Here is a 20,999-nt window from a genome sequence, read left to right as displayed (position 1 = left end):
AACGAATAAATAAATAAAAAACGATTTAACAATAAAAATATTTATTATTCTATACTTCATAATATAAAACAATGAATCACTTCAGCCAACTAGCAATCAGTCTTCGCGCGGCTTGTTGCGCGTTTGTCATTCTAATTGTATCTGTTCTTAACCAACGTTGCATGTCGAAGCAATGGGATGCCCTGTAAATAATTATAAATTAATAAAAATTTAGCTAATTAATTATAATTCCCGCGTTGATTGAAATTCGACGTCATTTCCACCAAGTAGATAGATGGTTATCGTTCTAATCAATTTGAAATTATGTACTATTCAAATGTTCGGCTGTTCGGCTTCGCCCGTGGTACATGTTTATGTTTTCTTTCCATAAGACCCATCCTCGTACTTCAAGGAATATTATAAAAAAAGAATTATCGAAATCGGTCCACCCGTTCACGCGTGATGCCGTGACTAAGGAAAACGGGTTTCATTTTTATATATATGTATCTAGATAACTTGTTAATACGTTACCAAAGTACATACCTAGGGACAGTATAAGTAGGCGAAGTCTCAGACAAGTCCTCTTCATATACTCCAAGAGCGTGCCACGGGTCAATAGTACCATGAATATTGACTGTATTGTTCACTCTGGGTTCTAAACCCCCATAAACGCGATTTACGCGATCTGCAGCCGCGTATACAAAGGCTTCGTCGAAACTAGAATTAAAATAATGAAATTAAGTTGAGATGAAACAGAAATTAACCATAAAGAAATAAGTATAGCATAATGCTACGTCGAGGTGTTATTTTTATCACCGTTCATACAAATCTTGTTCAAGAAGACCGTATTATAAATTCCTCAATGCTTGCTCGAAGAACTTAATCTATTTAACGCATCATAATATAATAAGGCGTGAATAGGCTTAGTTTTAAGATACAATATGTATATAATAAAGCCAATTTGTATCACAACTAAGAAAACCTTGAGGAATATGAAACTAATGTTTTCTAAAACGACTCGACATTCGCCGTTATACATTTACTAAATATATCTTAAAACGAACAAGGCAGTTAAACGTTATGACGTCGTTGTTAAATGCGATTTATTTTTAATTTCAATATTCTTAACAGCCAGCCAGCAGGCTCACGGAAGTTTTGCCAAAACTTCTAACTACTTGTGGAAAGTCAAAAATAAAACTATCATTAGTTTCTATTGAAGTAGGCGTGTTAATTTAAGACGTTGATATTCTGCTTTATCATAACCCATATAATGCTCACCTTGGATCATAAGCCTGTTTACAAACATCTACATAAAAGGCCACAGACAACCATCGCAGTTGGTCGAACACGGTGCCAATGCGCGGCGCAGTCTGGTAGTACCCGTACTCTGTGCACGTTTGGTAATACCATGCACGGGCTGAAATATTACGATAATTTTACTACATATAAACATAAATCGAAATAATTTGGTCACTATTTACAAATTTAAAATGTATGAAAAAAAGATTGATTCACTATGGATTTCTCAATATCCAAAGGTTATTTAAAAAAATATTTTAGTGTTAAGATTGTCGACGTTATCTTGTTGACATTTAAGTTAGGGGGTTCGGTACTAGTTAACTTACAATTAGTATTTCTGTTTCTATAGCCTTCGATGTAATTCTCGTAATTTATGTTCCAACAATCATCTTCACCTAGATTGCGTATAGCGGCGATGTAGCCCCCGATTTTCTCCATTGGATTGGTTCCTAAAATTTTAATTCATGGCTATTGAGAGTATAAATAGTAAATACAATATTGTTTAGAACAATCAACTACAAAGTGGATTTAATAAATTCGAAAACCTCTGTCTTAACCGATTTAAAAATATAGGGAAGCCGCTCGCAATGTTTTTAAATTTATAGCATTTTTAAATAATATGTAGGTATATTATTTTGAAAATTTAATAAGCATAAAAATATAACCGTAAGCTTCAGTTGCGAAATTATCGCATATAGTTCGAAGTGAGCCTGGCCGGGCTTGCTGGACGGAGGTGGAAAATGTCCAACTGATAAGACCCGAAAAGTACCCCAATTCATATTCGTTGTTGTAGTCTAACGGTGCACATAATCTGGAAGTTAAAATGTTATATCTCATATAAACAATTAATGAGAATCGTCAAGACGTCAATTTCAAATAAATTGTTAAAAATCTTTCAGTCTAATGAATTATACGCGCGAGTCGTTATATTTATTAAGCTAAAGTATTGAAATTTATTAACAAATTTAAATAAACTGAATCTTAGAAAATATGTCTCTGGTACAAAATGAGTTATAATTAGTAGTGTTGTAAATTAGTTATTGAAAATTGGACAATTACACCAACATTATGCTTGTCTATGCGTAGGCCGACACGCTCAGTCAAAATAATTTTAATAAAACCTATATTTTTATAGCTATGGATGAAAGGATGGATATTTATTTCTTTTCCACAGTAAATTGTGAAAGCTATTTTTTATTATATAAGCGGAAAGCTCCAACAAAAGAGCAGGCGATTCACTGAAAGCTATTTCTTTACCCGAGTAACTAAAGCTATACTATTTTATTTCTTTTGAATTGGACCAACAGCTAGTCCTTAAATAAAAAGGTACAAAATCATAATAAAGCTTATACCTAAGATTTCTCTCTAGCTCCCGTCTTCCAGCCTCTGTATTCATAGCTGCTATTGTGTCAGCTATACCTTGCCTTATTGTCGCAATGCATTGCTCACCGCCTTCCGATAAAAATGCTTGGTGGACAACTTCCAAATAACCTGGAGAAGATATTTAATTTGAATATTTCTTAAAATATTCTTTATGCATCGGAATATTTTTATGTATTCTTCAATTATACAAATTCGCTTGGACCAATTTTAAACATTATTTATTTCGTTAAATTCGAAGTTAAACATAACTAACTGTCATATAAAGTTTTAAGCCGAGTCCTGGCGCCATTTTTTTTAAAGAGAACTTTATTGAAAAATTTAAAAACGAGGTAGCAAGACTGAAAAAACATGCTAACTATTAACCAACAATCTTTTATAAATAAATACTTTCCTAATAATAAATGTTTACCTGTAAAATCAACTTTAGCCAGAATAGGTCCACTGGAGCCTACCCCACCGACCACAAGATGTGGGTACTTCTTCTTGAACCAAATCACCATGTTCGCCGCGTACGAGCCTCCATACAACACCACTTTACTGTTAGCGAATCTAGGGTGACTCTTCATTTCACTTATGAAATATGCGAGATCAGCTAGCGCTTGGTCTACGTTCAAAAAACGCAAATTCTGTGTCGTGAAGTTTCTGTAAAATGAATTATTCAAACATTTTGATAGATTTTTTTTGTTGGTTTATATTGCAATTTTAATTAGATTAGAAAATTAAGCATACAACAGGGATAAAATATAACTGGGAAACAGATATTTTTAATATGTAAGATACACAGCCGAAAACAAACCATAAAGCGTTGCATAAAGCTTACCGATATGGCAAAGATTCTCCATAATATCTATGTTCGGTATAAAACTGGTAGCCTTTATTCTCACGCGCCGCCTCGTACATGTTACCGGCTCGTAGCCAGCCTTCAACAATATCCCATTCTCCTCCCACAAGAATGAAGATTGGATATCCGTCGCCTCCGAAGAATTCATCGTTGAACATGAAACGCTAAAATACAAGTCATTACTTATTAAATGTGTGCACGAGCCAATAAATATTATGTGTAATGAATTATCTAGTTTAGTAGTTCATTTTGAAATAATTTTAATTAGATAATCATAATACTGATTAGATTTAGATAATAATTAATAATACATTGATGTACATTCCATCGACTGTACTTTCTCAAATTTATGTTTAAAATATTATTAATTTACCTTAGTAAAATGATTAACAAACTATCCCATAGGCACATTTAATACGTACCATTTGATAAGTATCCTTATTTTGCGGATCAAAATGGTCGATCGGCATAGTTATCCAACTGGTTTTAACATCAGAAGTGCTGAAAAACTGAACGTCTCCGGGCGATGAGAGGTCCACCCTTATTGGTGGTTCTACCATCCTCTTTTCCATGGCCCACGTACATGGTATGAGGCATAATATTGTATAAAATAAAATCTGAAAAGTGGAATGGATAATAAGCTTCCAATACCTAGTTATTTTTGTTTCATGTACTTACTTATAACAAAAAAAAAAAATGCCAAGATACAGTGAAAATGTTTTGAGGCTACTCTTTAAAAATTTGTCAATATTGTGAGTTAATTATAAGTGTTTCTTTCAGAAAACTAATCAATCTATATTCATGGAGTAACGCATAGGCTTATTTTTTATCCTAGAATCATTGTTAAGTATATATTCTTGAACTTTGATCGAAACAACTAATTAAAAAAAGACACTACATTGATGAAAACTCACCATTCTTTATAGTAACAAGCAGCAACTGAATTATTGTATCGATTTATCATATCAATTGATATCCTTATAATTGAAGATTATGATTACAGTATGATAAAATTCTAACGAAGTAATTCTAGTCTAATTTCTGATACTTACCAACATATTTACAAATATGTGAAAAAATATTAGAGGAACACCATCTATGTAGAATACTTAGTTCTCTTTTTATCCAACCCATAGGTATGAACGAATTTTCTTGTAGGCTAGAAATTTGCGTCGTATAAACGGAGCTTTATTTCTGCACTTAATAAAAATAAAACAACGATATATTTTTAAACATTTATTTTGATTTACAATATTGTTCTAATTGCGTAATTATCACGAGACAATGGAATAAGGGGTGTTGATTTACTAATTATATCGATTCACATTAGTAGAGCGAGGCCGCAAAGATAATGACTATTACCTAATCCAGAGTGCGATTCTACGATTGAAATAATGTCCTTTTATTATATTAAATAATACACTATATTTTAATGACCAAAGTAACTTCGACTAAAATAGATCACTTTTCTATTTCAGTCGAAAAAGATTCACGATTTATAGTTGATTTTAGAATTTAACATTTTACTTCTTTTATAACGCATAATACGTCTCAATTATCTACACTAATTCTGTGAATGAAAATGTTTGAACGTTACATAATATGAAGGTAAGGCAATATGAGATTATAACACTACTATATATTTTTTGGTATTATTTTCTTGTCAAAGCTACTTTTGTACAATTGTGTATATTATTTCGAATAAAGGCTAATCGTCATCATTGAGACTACACTTAACAGCGACAACTAAACGTAAAAATGATATGATCGCTTTATTATCTTCGTAGATTTAATTCAATAACATTACATTCATTCAACATAATCGTTACAAAATAACAAGAAATAAATTACTGAATCACATTAATTCTGATATCAAACTACAATTTAGTTTCCTACTTTATAAAAAAAGCGTAAAAAATATACAAAAACGAATTTTGGTTGTACATCCTGTGTCCCTTTCACGCATACACTTCCGACCCGCATCAGTTTGCACTTACCTCTAGAATGTTCGTCGTCAAACAAAAAGAATGCTCACACGCACTTACGAAATCTAAATACAAGTTAAAATTGATACCTAGTTCCGCTTAACGGTATAAAGGCTACAAATGAAACCATTAGTAGGGTAAAAAAATAAGAGGAAAAAACTTTCCAAAATTATGGCTAAAAACGAATAAATAAGGTTGATCTAGGTAGTGCTGGGGCTGTCTGTGCCGCTGCCGCTGTTCTCAGCGTTAACTAAAGCTGATTTAGTATTCTTATTATTCTTTTTGGCGGATTTACTGAGAGTCGCCACTTCTTTTAGCAAATTCTGTATCTTCGTGTTCATTAAATTGAAGCGCGTCTCGTTCAAACGTTCCTTGTTCTTCATTTCATTGCGCAGGTCTGTGGTGTCGTTGTGGTGCTGCGCTTTCAGTTCCGTTATCTGAAAGACATTCATTATTTATGGTTGAATCTTATTCGTCTATTGTGATGGAAAACAGCTAGATTGTTATCTATTTTTCCGCAACAGTGAAATAGACATTTGAAATATGGACATCTATACTAATATTATAAAGAGGAAAGGTTTGTATGTATGTATGTATGGTTTTCACGCATAAACTACTGGACCGATTTTGATGAAATTTGGCACAGATAATTTTTAGACCCTGAGAAAGAACATAGGCTACCTTTTATTGCGAAATATGTACCACGGGCGAAACCGAAACCGGGGCGGACCGCTTGTTTTATATATAATTTTATTGTTTATACTTAATGGATAAACAATAAACTATTTAGTATTTATAAATAAAAAGGGTGTGCTAGTCATCAGCGTTTTAATAAATACCTTAAAATATTTAACAGATGCTTTGGATTGATTTTATTTGTGACCCCATTTTTTTTTCAAAATATTACGAACAGTTTATTAGCCCAAATTCTAACATACATACCAATTTATCCTTTGAGAGAAGTTCCATATCTTTCTGTTGAACTTTCTTCTGTAAGCTAGCGATGGTTTCCTTCAGTTGTGTCATGGCCACCACATGATCAGAACTATTTGGGTCTAATTCACCTAGTACAAGCAAAAATAATTAATAACATTTTATTGTAAGTTTTTCTTTATAATATTTTCTAATATATAAAAATGAATCGTAAAATGTGTTGGTAAGCGTATAACTCGAGAACGGCTGAACCGATTTCGATAAATTTTTTTTTATTATATTCCTTGAAGTACGAGGATGATTCTTATGTAGAGAAAACGTAAACATGTAGAGATTGTCTAATCTAAAAAGGAACGCCCCTCCACTGTGTTTACGCTCACATTCAAAGTACGTGTATAGACGCAATACACACAAATAGGTCTGCCTCATTGGTCGTTCAGTCCTCCAGTCCAGTCCATGCCCGAACGACAGGACCAGTTGGCCAACTAGTGCATAAATGACGCGATGCACGACAGAACGGACGTGTCATTCCGTACATAGCGCGCTCTCCCCGCCATACAATGCTAGGCACCTGAACTGATCGCCCGATTAGTTGACAAATCAGTGCGCGAGAGAGTCAAAGTTTGCAGTAGAATCGCCGCGCGCACACATATAAAGTGTGTCAATAATTATTTGTCCTCACACATTGAAACAATTAAGTTTAGTGGAGGGGCGTTCATTTTTAGATTAGACAATCTCTACCACAGGCGAAGCCGGGGCGGACCGCTAGTATTGTCTAAATATGTAGTATAGATTTAAGATACATAATAATAAAAGAAAATCTACGCTATTGTTAGGCAAAATGCAAACAATAAATATATCCATAGCAAAAATGTTGCAGACATAAAGATCAAGATTGTAAGTTGCAAATACCTCTGCATTCATGTCAGTGTTATCATGGAAATCACAAATCTTTTGCATGAATAGGAAATGGGAATAATAAATATAATTAAGATATAAATATGTATGTAGTTAGAATGTTACTGTGAGGATATGTAAAATTTAAAGGGTGGTGTAACAGGATAATCAACTATATTCATATTTATTTTAGGGCCGATTTTTCAATGCTTGGATAAAACTTATCCGTCCAATAAAGTATTACACGATAATATTAAAATGTCACGTAAACTGTCAAATACGGCAATTAGAATACGTTTTTAAAATGGTAGTATTATACATTATTCGACGAATAAGTTTTATCCAAGCATAGAAAAATCGGCCCTTAGAGTAAGATGATAATTCGTTGAATTTATTAAATTCTAGTTAATTATTAAATATTTTTAAATCATAATGGGTTAGTAATAACTAATAAGCAAAATAATAAAAACCAAAACTACTTATACCTGAGAACAAACCTTGCAAGGGGTTTAGTTTTGATTTCTTTTCTAATGGCGCATCATTGAGCGAGGAATCATTTACATTTGCTTTTATCATGTCCGACTTGCGTTTCTCCTTGTGACTGCTTTTTGATCTGTGGGCAATGCATACCTTCTGAATATTAAAAAAATTAAGAATAACTCAAAAACTCAAAACTCAAAACTCAAACATTTATTTATTCAATTAGACTACTTTTAGTAGCACTTTCGAATCGTCATTACATAAGTATTTTTAACATTTACCACCGATTCGGAAAGCAGTATCTATGGAGAAGAACCGGCAAGAAACTCCATAGTTGCTCTTTTAAAATCATATTGTCAATATTACATAATCTGAAACATGGTCATTAATGTCTAGAATATTTGTATGAACAATCAATCAATATTCCGCCTCACTATCAAGTTATACAGGGTGTTTTGCACATGGACCGACATGATTTTTTGGGGGGGGGGGGGGTCATGTGCTATTCTCCCCCGTGAGACCCAATACCCTAAGTCTCACGGTAGTCTAAATATGGTTTTTTTTTAATTTTTTGAAATCTACGCGAAATCTTGCCTTTAAATCGTCCTAACTTTTTTGTTTGTGGTTATAATACCACAAAACAAAGTATGCTTGTATTCTAAAATGTTTTCTTATTCTAAATAAATCATTACATGTTACAATTGATATCTACAAAAAAACTTCTGAGCTTTCAAAGTGGTAAATCGGTGTAAATGTTATGAAAAGTGACAACTTATCAATTCATTTAAAAAAAAACTAAAGTTCATTTTGAATTTAGCTTTTTTTTTAAAAGTTCTTTACTTATTACCCTTTCTAACGATATGCTATATGACAGAAATAATACATCAGGGGTCGACCTAAGAGATATTTTGTTGCTAGGGTCAAGATAATATTAAGCTGAAAAGAACAGATACTTTGATCTTAGCCAAAAGGCCGAGAAGCGATCAAATTTTAGCCATGAAGGCATATTGCTATTTAATAAAAACAACTTAACAATAAAAAAACGTATTTTCATTATCTTGACCCTAGCAACAAAATATCTCTTAGGCCGACCCCTGATGTATTATTTTTGTCATGTAGCATATCGTTAGAAAGGGTAATAAGTAAAGAACTTTTTAAAAAAAAGCTAAATTCAAAATGAACTTTAGTTTTTTTTTTAATGAATTGATAAGTTGTCACTTTTCATAACATTTACACCGATTTACCACTTTGAAAGCTCAGAAGTTTTTTTGTGGATATCAATTGTAACATGTAATGATTTATTTAGAATAAGAAAACATTGTAGAATACAAGCATACTTTGTTTTGTGGTATTATAACCACAAACAAAAAAGTTAGGACGATTTAAAGGCAAGATTTCGCGTAGATTTCAAAAAAATAAAAAAAAAAACATATCTAGACTACCGTGAGACTTAGGGTATTGGGTCTCACGGGGGAGAATAGCACATGACCCCCCCCACCCCCCAAAAAATCATGTCGGTCCATGTGCAAAACACCCTGTATTTTACTAAAAAAATATTTATAATTTCTTATATTCTTTAAAATTTAATTTAATACAATAATGTTCAACTGACTTGTGCGCCCTGTGTTTATGTTTATCCACTGAAGACAAGTGCTGTTTCGTTCTGGCCAATGCTCGCTTCAGTGATTGGGTGCAGAGCCAGCAGAGCAGCTTGCCGTCCACCTAAAATGAATGTAAATGTATAGACGTTTATAATAATAGTTTACCTAACTAGAAGGTTTCACCTAACCACACCCCGGACACTCCATACAAAATTATCGTTTTGACAGTCACACTGTAGAGACTGCAAATGTGTGTGTTAACGCTTTATGGTTGGCACATTTGTGACTAGCGTAAAAAAAAATTCGCGTTTTTCTGATGAAATACATCCGTAAACAGCACAACATCTAACCATTTTCTACGAAAAATGATAAGCACAAATCCAAAATAATCAAATTACTATAAGTCAATTTTATTAATGTTGTCAATCTTCGTTGCGTATTGTCCTTGCAGAAAAATATGGCCCATTTTAATCACGATCGCACGGGGTGAGGTAAGTTTAATTTTGGCGGGAGGCGGACAGTGTCCGTTCTGTAGCGTTTAGCTACTATTATGTATTCTGTGACCTAACAGTGATCAGGAGTCGGGATATCAGGCGATTGTAGCAGTATTTCCAGTGTGGATAAATGACAGAGCTATATAGGTTTAAAGCGCTATCACCTTCAACCTAGATCCTTCAAGCGCATAATGCTGTTAATTTGTTGTTTAGCAAGATTATTTATTTTATTATGATTATAAACAAGATCTTAATAGAAAATGTAGACATAACATAGTAATTTTTTTTTCAAGAAAGTTCTTTATGATTACGGTATGCTATTAACAAAAATATTTACCTTTTTACTGTCATCATGCCTGTCAAATGCACATCTTTGCTTACATTGCTCACAAGTCACTGCGGGACCATACTTGCGCTCAGAATTTGCACAGCGTTGACATTTATTTCCTGCAAACATTATCATATGAAAACACTTATTTTATGAAACATTCACTGTTACTCTTAATTTTTTTTAATGTACCCTATATTATAGAATGGTATAGTGAATTTTTCATTCATTCACATTAATGCTTATGAAAGTTAAACCAAATGTAGGTCAAATTTTATACTTTCAATTCATGACTCACTTGTTTATGTGTATATGATATTTATTGAAATTAGGATATTATCCTCAATAATCATACAAAAATTCTGGGTATTGGGTTCTTGTGTTATGACTAGACTTGCCATAAGGTATTTTTTATGTGTTCTTATGCTTTATTATTTATAGAAAGTTTTATATACAGCTGTTTCATGTTGTTCACTTCGCCATTTGTTTTTCTTTGATTGAAATAGATTCTAAAAAAATTCGAATAGGTACATGCACCCCTAATATGTGGTGAATCATAACTTACCAATGAATGCAGCGATAATGTTGCAATATTCACATGCTGTTGGTTTGCCATAGGCCTTGACGTTAGCCTCACATTTCTTACATATTGAAGATGTATTAGATTTACTGCAAAAATTTAGTTCATACAATTTGTGCTGTCAATTTACATTGTCTTTAAATAATTATTGTGGATGCAGTTTGGATTGATAATGAGTAAAATGCATATCATCATTCTAAGCAGAGGTAAACTATGCAAGTGCATTAACGATGAAATTATAAAGCTTAGCGTCACATGATTTGGCGAATGACACTGACCTTGTTTGTTGAAACTCCGAGCGGCAATATGTGCACTTCACCACCGGGAACGAGCCACGGCATTCCTGAAATATCCAAACACAATCGCGTCAGCACTGACGTAGACAGTATTGCAACGCAAAACAAAACTGATGCTTTGCAATATTAAAGGTTTTATCGACATTCCACTGTAATATTTACCTTGCACAGTTGTTCACCAGGAGACAATTCTTCGAAAGGATGCCTCGAGAAACAACGGGAACAGGCGAATAGTGCAGTAGATGTAGAACTCATTTTACTTGATTACGAATCTCAACTACTTTAATACGTTTCACAGATACAAACTTAACAACGTGTGGTTAAAAAACAATAATATATTTTGAAATAATAATAAATTATAGGTTTATTAAAAATACCTACATAAAAAAATCGCAACAACAAATTGTTCACAGTTTTTAGAGAAAATTAATAACCGCCATCTTAGATGAACGATCATTGAATGAAAATGAACGAATGGTTTAGTGAATGAAGATAGTATAATAATCACATAATAATATCACAGTATTACAATATCTTAGTACAGTACGGAATCGAATGTACTTGTGCAGAGAAACGGTGGGGAACTGGCGGGGGGTAGGGCGACGCGGGCCGCGTAAGGCAAACACGCTTAGTTTGCCTTACTTAGCGCGAAAGGACGACGCAGTCGTATTTTAAAGTGAAACTTTTATTACATCGTCTCAAACTTTTTGGTCTGTGTAGCGCATGTCGCGTGACTGTCGAACCGTACGATAATTTTCGTAGAAATACAATAATTTTGTGCCTTAGTTTCACTTTTACCGTGGTTTCATAAAACCACACAGCATTTTTTATTTTGTGTAATAATTTTATTATACATAGGTACTTACATATTCTATTATGGCGCGCACAAATTGTTACGTTTACGAATGTAAATCTACATTGAAATCCCAGAAGGAAACAATATTTCAGAAAGATTGTATTAATTGTATCTGTTGAATTAAAATCAAAGGTATGTATCTATTGTCCTCATTATTTTCTAATCAGATTGTACAATACAATGTACATCCCAATGCGAATGCATTACTTAGTTAAAATATGTTATAATTTACAATAAGAACATCCAAAAATAAAGTGTCCACGTAAATAATATTTAGCAGTGCAATATCTGTAATTATATATTTATGAACAAATAATATGCCTTTGTCCAGCAGTGGACGTCCCACGGCTGATAAGAAGAAGAAGAAGAAGAAGAACAAATAATTACATCAGAATCGCAATTATTTTGAATGTACATATCAATAAATGATTTCATCATAATATTAATAATCACAATTGTTTTATTTCCCATTTGTTGCAACCCTAGCGTATTTTCGTGTGGTAAGTACCCACGCTGGCGACGGCATCGCGCGACATCAAAGGCACTGTAGGAAATAATATTGTAATACTGTGATAATATTATAATTTTATAAACACAGTGTAATGTAAACTTTAAATTAAATATTATTGTGAAATAAAATATTATTATCTTAGAGCAACCAATTGGTTGGTTTTAATGCTCTAAGATTATTATAGTGAATCGTCAACAACACTCGTGCTTCTAATAGAATATCATTGTTCTATATTTTGTTCTCGCAATACGAGAGTCAACTCAAATGGATGACGGGTGAGCAGCTAGTTTGTTGTACAACAAGAAAACATTACCTATTTGTAAAAAAAATGTGTACGTGTACTAGTGTACACACGTAAGAAGTGAAACTTCTTTAGGACTTTATTTTTCAAAAAATAATTTACTATAATATGCAACTTTACAGAAATACGTCGAATCACGCGTGGTAGGGATAAGAAAAAGATGGCGCGTAACGGAAAAATGTCACGCGTAGCGAAAAAATGTTACACTCAATTTTTTTCCAACCCCGATAAAGAAGTTTCACTTCAAAAAATGGAACGAAGGCGCGTATTCCAAAGGGCGTGTGGCGAAAGGGACTATACGTGCGGCGTGCGCGTATTCGGTGTTTCTCTATGTCAATCTCTCTCTCCCTCTCATAGAAAGCAAGCCACTTAGTTTATAATTTCATTCCAACCGGATGTCCCTTTACACCCTCAAGGTTTTATGTGATTAAAATAAAAAAGACCGTGTGTCGAGCGCACGTATCAGAAGTGAAACTTCTTTGGGAACATTCAAAGATACCAAAATACATATTTTGAAGTCCAATCTGTCCAAACTCCACCAAATAGTACAGCCCTAGTCACTCACCACCTCACCCAAGAGAGTAGTTTAATCTTTGACCTCACCACACTCACTGAGCCAAGCACTGAGCAAAAGCTTCCCTAATCCATATTGTCAACTGCCAAAAACTAAACGTCAAAACACAAAGCTCGAACGTCAATGGAAGCGAAGAGTGGAGCGTGTATTGTGTTTCGTGTTTATTTTTGTTTAATTTGAAAAATGGTGAAATGTTTTATGTGTGTTCGCCTGTATGGATAAAAAACGTCGTGTTATTTCCAAAGTGAATTCATAATGGCTATTCCACCGTTCCCACCGCAGGATTTAGCAAAATTAGTCCTAGGTAAGAACTTATTATTTGGCGGGAGTGTGTTAACGTCCATTCATAACGGTTGAGGCATCTGGCATTTAATATTCTTCTATTTATCGTCGCTTCTTCAACAGGGTATCTTGCCGAAGAGGAATTAATGACAGCATATGATGAATTTCTTCAAGCCAGTCCATATTTAGATGCGTTTCGGAATGAATATGACAGAATATTTATGACATCGCTCCGGACTATTTTGGCTGATTATAGAGCAGTTAAAATACATGGTTTGTATCTGAAGCGTATTTTATATAAAACCATTCACTACCTCATAACATAATATAATAGTACTTATTGGAATTATCAAAAATATCTTTGTTATTGTATAATTATTGTTCTCTTTTCAGTGGAAACATGTAAGCCACATTTGTTGCGCAAAAAGTTACTTCAATGTACAAATCTATTTGAAATAGTTAAATTTCTTATCAGCATCATTGACCACCATAAATTATATGCAGATGATCTTGAAAGAACCAGGTAATATTTAAATTTATATAACACTAGCTTTCCGCCCGCGGCTTCGCCCGCGTTCAAAGAAAAACCCGCATAGTTCCCGTTCCTGTGGGATTTCCGGGATAATACCTATCCTACGTGTTAATCCAAGTTACCCTCTATATTATGTGTGCTTAATTTCATTGTAATTGGTTCAGTAGTATTTTGCGTGATAGAGTAACAAACACACACACACACACATCCTCACAAACTTTTGCATTTATAATATTAGTAGGATAGGAAGTAGGATAAATGCTATGACTATAATTTAGTGTGTATAATTCAATGAAAAGGTCTTCAACTCAAAAATAAAACTTGAGAATTCCCTTAGCCGTGTAAAATCTTGGTCCTATCCATTCAATTCATTCATATATTCTGGACATGAAAAGAATTGCTTGCCTTTCATCTTCTATCCAATATATACCATTACCAATACAATGGTTTAACATAGAAAATAAATATCTAAATAAAATTTATTCTCATCAAATTGTATTCCAGTTTCCAGAAATCCAGTGTGCCAAAGGGAACATGTGAAGTATGTAATCAAATGAATTTGAGAACATGTGTATGTAATAGTAAAATATCAACAACAACCAGCACACAGTCTATAAATGAAGAACATTCCACTTATAATACCTCTGTGGAAGCGACCTCTTTGGAAGATTTACCTGGTATGAGAAAACTTAATTCTAATTATACTTTATTGTGAAGATAATTTTTATATCTATTCTAATTTATTTTCAGATATTATTGTTCTAGATGATTCTATCAATATGAGATAACAAGTATTTTGTCAATGTTCCAAATACCTTTTATTATCATTTCAATACACAAGCTTTGATTTTAATTTTTCCATTGTAACAAAAGTATAGAGAAATTATGATAAGAGAACAAATAATATATTTAGAAATTAAAGACTTTTTAACGGATTTTTTCTTTAATTTCTAAATGTATAATACTCGCGTAAAATCAAACATCAGAAAATACTAAATAATATATTATCGTTGTCTGATTTGTAAAATTTTTTAACAATATTAAGAATATAACCTCAAAATTTTTGTATAATTTTTCATAATATTTCTAAAACATGTTTAATGATTACAGGAAATTCAAAATGTGGCTTAAAACCAGAAGTAGGGTTGAAAAACAGTATTTCAACAAGCATAGATCAGAAAGATGGCCAGGATGCAAAACAGGATAAAAATAATTTGAGTAGCACTTCTATAAAACAAGTTACTTATGATTTAAGAACCATAAGTCATAATTGTCTATCTGTTAACCAAATACCACAAGTAAGTAGTACTTATTATGTTAATTCTCATCTTTATAAATATTAGAGTCTGAATCGGTGGTAGGTTAATAAATAACTATAAGTACATGAATATTTGTAAAATTGAAGATAAGCTAGCGCGCACGAGCAACTTTGTCTCCGCAACAATTTTGTCTCTCCCATCAATTTGTATGGGGAGTTGCATCGCTACGTGCGCGCACTTTCATACTAGCCCATGGGTGGAGAGACAAAATAGTTGCGGAGACAAAATAGTTGCGGAGACAAAATAGTTGCGGAGACAAAATAGTTGCGGAGACAAAGTTGCTTATGCGCGCTAGCTCTTTAAAGGCCTTTAGGTACATATGTTTTTTAGGTGTTTGTATTATATATTATTGACGTATAGGAGACTAAGGAAGAATTTTCAATATAGTAGGCTATACATTTTTTCATATTTTTTTTAAATGCTATATTTTTTTTCAGATGACAAAAGCAAGTTGCATAGATTCTAAACAAAAAATTGAAGAATTCAACAACATTTTGAATGTTGTGTGTAACAAAAGTGTTACAAATGAAAAGTTATACGATAATATAATATCCAATAGAATTTCAAATGAAGAAAACTTTCACGATTTTGCAAATGGTGTTTTTGGTAAGATAGAAAAATAAAATAGTCATGATTCATTACTTGTTTAAGTACTTAATTTATTCATTAACAATTTTTTTATTGAAATATGTACATTTATTGGAGCGCCTTCACATTTAGGCGACTTAGCAGCGGCAGTTGCGCAACGCGGTGGCCGCGTTTCTGTTTACACAAACATGTGCAAGTGCAAAATAAATCGTAGGGTATACAATTTATTTTGGGAAATTCGTGTGCGTTGTTGTGGGACTCAAGATGAGACAATTACAACAGAACCCTAAAAAATCTGGAAAGAATTATGTGCATTGTTTATTCCAGCTTTGTTTTTGAAATATTTCCCCCGTAAATATGAAGGGATATGCTTCTGACACTGTTGCGCTGCTAAGACCCTTAAATGTGAGGGCGCTCTTAATTAGTATAAAATACATAAATTTTGTTTGTATCAATAAATAATGTGAAAACTTTAGATTAATAGTTATTATTTATTATTTTAGGTAACAATCAAGATAGAGTCACAAAGGTACCTGATTCAAGTACAACAGATATGGTCATGCCCATGTGTGTATATTTTTAATCATATTATTTACTTCTTATACATGTTTTTTTAAACACAGAAAATAATACTATTCTTTCATTCACAGGGCAACACAAACTGCCAAAGAAACTTTAATAAGTAATATTAAAGGTCCACCAAGACTAATAGAATACCAGCCAGCTAACAATCTTGCTAGTCCCATTATACAGTGCCACAATATCACAGGAGACCAACCGCGAACACACTTGGGGAATGATAATAAAGTTATAGGCAATAAAATTAGAATATTGTCAGATGTGAAAATAGATAATCAATGCAATGTTATGCCAATTTTGAAGGGAAATGTTACATCAACAACTCCTCAATCGGGGCATACTTTAATGCTGAATGGGCCACCTGGCCTAAGACAGAGAGACAGAAGGAGGGGCTCCAATTTCTCTAAGGATGAAATAATGGCAATGCCAACATTGATCATCGTTCCAACTACAGGTAGATATAATACCATATTTTCATAATTAACACAATATATTATTACAACCCAATAAAACTTACAATATTTTTTTTATTTTATAGGACCATATAATATTATTACTAGGCCAACTACATCCACTGCAAATAATTTGCAGATTGATAATGATGCAAATAATAAAATTGTACCAACAAGTGAAGCTTCTACAGTTTCTCCAAAACGCAGACCACTCTCTATTGAAGTGCCTTCAGACAATACATCCGTTCCAAATGATCAAAAACCTACTCAGATGAAAGATGTAGGTCTTGTAAAAACTGTTGATTCTGTGACCCATGCTTCTTTACCAAAGGATAATACAGCTTCCAGTAAGACAAGCACCCCTCACGTATTACCACCGTTAAGGAAATCGTCATCTACACCGAGACGTTCATCACATGTTCGTGTTTTAGATTTCACGACGCCAAGAAGAATACTAAATGAAGCAATACCTGAAAAGAATACAAGTGATGACTCTGTTGTTGTTTTAAGTGACTCACCTGTTCGTCCTACAGAAAACGTGGTAACAGTTACAGATGATAATGCTATAGGTAGAAATGATAATCCAAATGCACATAACAATTCTCAAATTAACAAAGAACAAAAAGGCATTAAGAAACGCAACTGGGATGAAGAATTGCGAGCGCGTGTAGCTTCTACTGAAAATACTTACCCAACTTCTGTTCCAAAAACTAGTAGGAAAAAGAAAAAGGCAGATAACAAGGCGATCAAAGAAAATGATAGTAATGACAGTAAAGCAGAAGCTACAAAAGCTAAAAAATCCAAAAGGAAAACTAAGTCTGCAGAAATTGTTGAAGAACCTCCAATAAGTGATCTAAAAGTAGACAAGAAAATCAAACCATCAATTAATATAATATCTGCTGTAAAGCATCCTATTACAAGTGAACCTGAAGTTGTTGACAAACCGAAGCCAATTGAAATGGAAAATGAAATAGATACACCAGAAAATGAAAGATTGTCTTTACAAAATGTTATTGGGGCCAAACTTAATATATCAGATTTATTAGAAACGCCTTACAAACAGGCACTATATGATATACAAATGGAAACGCCTAAATTTCTAGGTCCAGATTTACCAGATGAACCAATATCGGAAATAAAGATTATGAATATACCAACACCTCGATTTTTTGATACGCCAAACCCTACTCAAGCAACACCGTCGTCATATTCTTCTCGGCCCACTGATTATTCCAGTGGAGGCTCTTACTACAAACCCGACGATCAAGATTATGTTCCCATTCCAGAAGTTGCCGAGTGCAAGATTACTGAATCAAAGTCTAAACCTAAGGTTTCTAAACCCAGTGACATTCAAAAAGTATCACCTAAAGACTCTGATGTGAAATGTGCAAAATCAAGACGACCTGTTCGAAAGTGCACCAAAAATGTGTCTTATTATAATTCTCCAATTGTAAATAATTCGACGAGAGCTGGTGACGTATCAGAAGAAGAAGAGACGAAAACAAATAAATGTAACATGTCGCGAGAGAAAGATGCTACAGTGACTAAAACTAAGACTATAAAATCTAGACCAACAAAGACTAATCTTCAGAAGCATAAGTCACCTTTTAAGAAAGAAACTCCTAAAAATTTCATGAAAATTAAGCCTAGACGAGTTACTCCAATTAAAAGTACTAAAAATAGAAAAAATTCGACTGAACTAACAATATCAGCCAGAAAAATAATTAATATTAAAGAGAAAAGTCATAACATTTCACCTATACTACCAGATGTTCCTACAAAATCAAGAAGGAAGTCTTCAACACCCAGAAAACTTCAATGTAATAAAACATTTCACTCATCTACTTCGAGCAATACTTCTCCGGATTTGCCATTAGTACCTGAAACTCAGAGTAAAAATGTTAAAGTATGTGTCACACATGATTCAGATAGTGAGCATCAAGCCTTGCGATGGTCTGATGATGGATCCCAAGATATTAAACAAAAATCCGCTAACGAAGGTTATTTTACAGAAAGTGAGGATACGATAACAAAAATTCAAGAATATATTGAAAAAATTGAATCTATCAAAAGTGCTAATATTGATATTCCTAACCGACCTTTGCAAAGCGATTCAGTTAAAAGAGGATTTGATCTGGAAACTGCAAAAATATTAGAACGAGATTTATTAGATACGCCACCGATACAGGATGGTGCCGTTCAGTCCACTAGTAACGACACAGTTGAAGATAACATAAACGAAAAAGAAGTTGTGAGAGAATCGGATAAAATTGAAGCTAATGTTAAAGATGGAACACTAAAACCTGAAATACAGAAAGATGACAAGAAAGAAGACGATGACGACGAGAATGATGATATTGATTTTGATATAAAAGAAACAGATGAAAATACTAACAATTATTTCACATACAACTTTGATGAAACAAAATATAAGCCTAATCCAGATATAGTTAAATTGAAAGAAAAATTTTCTATGGAAGTGTGTATAGATGACGGAGTATCCATTCGTTTGAGGGCCACACCATTCAGTGTTCTGTTGGATCAAGAACCAGTAGAGGTTAAAGAAATTGATTCAAAAGAATTGGAATCGGCTGTTTCCTCAATATCTAATATAGAAAGGTTGTATACACCAATCAAAGATCCCAGAGAGAAATGTTATGAAATATTTGATTCTACATTGACTAGTTTGGATACGCCGTTAAAACCGGCCAGTCCTAAATATCACAATGAAAATTCAGTTACTGAGATTGTATTAGAAGTGGAAAATATAAGTAGTAAAGCAGAGGTTAAGAAGAGGAAAAGAGTGCAGAGTGGAGTTTCTGAGGAGAGTCCTAGTGTGAAACGAACAAAATCGGACAGTCAATATATAATCAACCCAGCTAGCATACAGAATATGGATATAGAATCAGTATTGAGCAAATTGCATGGACCATTTGATGTAGACTATAAGTTAAAAGACTAGTTTAGTATAAAAGTATAATGTAGTGAGTTGATCTGACAATTTGTTATACATGTAAGTGTTATGTTAACTTTCAAAATGTTAATTCGACTAGAGTTATATTATGTTTACCAGAATTGTGCTAGACACAAGAAAATATTATGTAAATTGTGTACAGAAATAAAGATTTAAATTTTACACATGTAAACTTGATTTTATATTTATGAAAATTAACTATTCGTAAATTAAGTATGTACTTTACTTTATTTAGGTAATTTGATGTAGAGAATATTTTGACATCCACTTATTTTATTGGCAATATTTTCTGGTTTTTGGTCGAAAGATTTCGTAACAAGTCCAAAGTTATAATCGTTATTTTTATGCATGAAAGAAGAAAGAAAGGTAACTTTTATACTTTGTTTTAAATTTAATTCTACTTTTCAACCAATTTTATTCAATATAAATTACTTAAGTTACTAACTTTTAAGATATTTTTTGTTACAAGCTCAGAACGCGTCGCGTCATGGCAAATCTTCATTGGCATTTAACGCGTTGAGCGATTTCGGTCTACAAGCGAAAGATAGTAAAATATGTATTTCTATCGACAAGACAAATCGAATAAAACTTGGTTGCAATAGGTACCTATTTAAAGAAATAAATAATTAGATAAATTACCTGATGGGTTTTAGGCAGGAAAAAGTAAAGATTGATAAATAAACTTGAGATACTTTACTAGACGATATGCGTAGCACAAAGGGTAAAGGCGGAAGAGAAAAATAAAAAATTATATAATGACAGATAGATATTTGACATACACACTTTTTTAGGGTTCCGTAGCCAAAATGGCAAAAACGGAACCCTTATAGTTTCGTCATGTCCGTCTGTCCGTCTGTCCGTCTGTCCGTCTGTCACAGCCGATTTACTCGGAAACTATAAGTACTACAGTGATGAAATTTGATGGGAATATGTGT

The 20,999-nt window shown here is 33.0% G+C and overlaps 3 protein-coding genes and 1 pseudogene across 6 annotated transcripts; 1 reads left to right on the top strand and 3 right to left on the bottom strand.

The window, feature by feature from the left end:
* Positions 1–24: 24 nt before the first annotated feature.
* On the bottom strand, positions 25–4,435 carry LOC149905029 (putative serine protease K12H4.7). The gene is made up of 10 exons (XM_090106343.1): positions 4,417–4,435; positions 3,925–4,119; positions 3,482–3,666; positions 3,071–3,303; positions 2,631–2,769; positions 1,944–2,089; positions 1,605–1,727; positions 1,258–1,396; positions 523–696; positions 25–182 (listed from the first exon to the last, which is right to left on the bottom strand). Exons 1-10 carry the CDS (start codon positions 4,417–4,419, stop codon positions 77–79), a joined length of 1,443 nt encoding a protein of 480 aa, XP_089962469.1. The 5' UTR covers positions 4,420–4,435; the 3' UTR covers positions 25–76.
* A 290-nt stretch (positions 4,436–4,725) lies between these two features.
* LOC149905027 (protein FAM76A) lies at positions 4,726–11,546 on the bottom strand. Of its 4 annotated transcripts, none has more exons than XM_090106045.1 (8): positions 11,259–11,546; positions 11,079–11,143; positions 10,786–10,889; positions 10,230–10,339; positions 9,410–9,519; positions 7,803–7,930; positions 6,430–6,551; positions 4,726–5,924 (listed from the first exon to the last, which is right to left on the bottom strand). In XM_090106045.1, the coding sequence occupies exons 1-8, from the start codon at positions 11,349–11,351 to the stop codon at positions 5,688–5,690; spliced, it is 969 nt and encodes a 322-aa protein (XP_089962171.1). In that variant the 5' UTR covers positions 11,352–11,546; the 3' UTR covers positions 4,726–5,687. The 4 variants fall into 4 exon arrangements, with proteins under 4 accessions (XP_089962171.1, XP_089962174.1, XP_089962173.1 ...); XM_090106048.1 differs by having other exon boundaries at positions 7,815–7,930; XM_090106047.1 differs by having other exon boundaries at positions 7,803–7,921.
* Positions 8,625–8,781, bottom strand: LOC149905028 (U2 spliceosomal RNA; annotated as a pseudogene).
* A 1,910-nt stretch (positions 11,547–13,456) lies between the features above and the next one.
* On the top strand, positions 13,457–20,236 carry LOC149905026 (uncharacterized). Its single transcript, XM_090106342.1, has 9 exons — positions 13,457–13,642; positions 13,744–13,893; positions 14,014–14,143; positions 14,657–14,829; positions 15,263–15,450; positions 15,909–16,077; positions 16,563–16,626; positions 16,710–17,092; positions 17,177–20,236. Exons 1-9 carry the CDS (start codon positions 13,594–13,596, stop codon positions 20,050–20,052), a joined length of 4,182 nt encoding a protein of 1,393 aa, XP_089962468.1. The 5' UTR covers positions 13,457–13,593; the 3' UTR covers positions 20,053–20,236.
* The last annotated feature ends 763 nt before the right edge of the window (positions 20,237–20,999 follow it).

The sequence above is a fragment of the Colias eurytheme genome, chromosome 10 (genome assembly GCF_061535395.1).
Source record: "Colias eurytheme isolate Ceu_HAF_F1 chromosome 10, ilColEury1 Martin Lab GWU primary, whole genome shotgun sequence".
NCBI classification, from domain to species: Eukaryota; Metazoa; Arthropoda; class Insecta; order Lepidoptera; family Pieridae; genus Colias; species Colias eurytheme.
Note: the sequence above shows the minus strand (reverse complement) of the source record. Positions and strands in the feature narration are given on the sequence as shown.

Bases quoted from the DNA above. Each gene is read 5' to 3' on its own strand.
- LOC149905029 (XM_090106343.1), bottom strand. The intron at 1,397-1,604 runs GTAAGTTAACTA...GTAATATTTCAG, and splicing joins TAGAAACAGAAATACTAATT to CCCGTGCATGGTATTACCAA. The intron at 697-1,257 runs GTGAGCATTATA...TTTTAATTCTAG, and splicing joins AAACAGGCTTATGATCCAAG to TTTCGACGAAGCCTTTGTAT.
- LOC149905026 (XM_090106342.1), top strand. From the start codon at position 13,594: ATGGCTATTCCACCGTTCCCACCGCAGGATTTAGCAAAATTAGTCCTA. The intron at 13,643-13,743 runs GTAAGAACTTAT...CTTCTTCAACAG, and splicing joins TTTAGCAAAATTAGTCCTAG to GGTATCTTGCCGAAGAGGAA. The intron at 17,093-17,176 runs GTAGATATAATA...TTTATTTTATAG, and splicing joins GATCATCGTTCCAACTACAG to GACCATATAATATTATTACT.
- LOC149905027 (XM_090106045.1), bottom strand. From the start codon at position 11,351: ATGAGTTCTACATCTACTGCACTATTCGCCTGTTCCCGTTGTTTCTCG. The intron at 11,144-11,258 runs GTAAATATTACA...TGGATATTTCAG, and splicing joins CTGGTGAACAACTGTGCAAG to GAATGCCGTGGCTCGTTCCC. The intron at 10,890-11,078 runs GTCAGTGTCATT...AAATTTTTGCAG, and splicing joins TCGGAGTTTCAACAAACAAG to TAAATCTAATACATCTTCAA.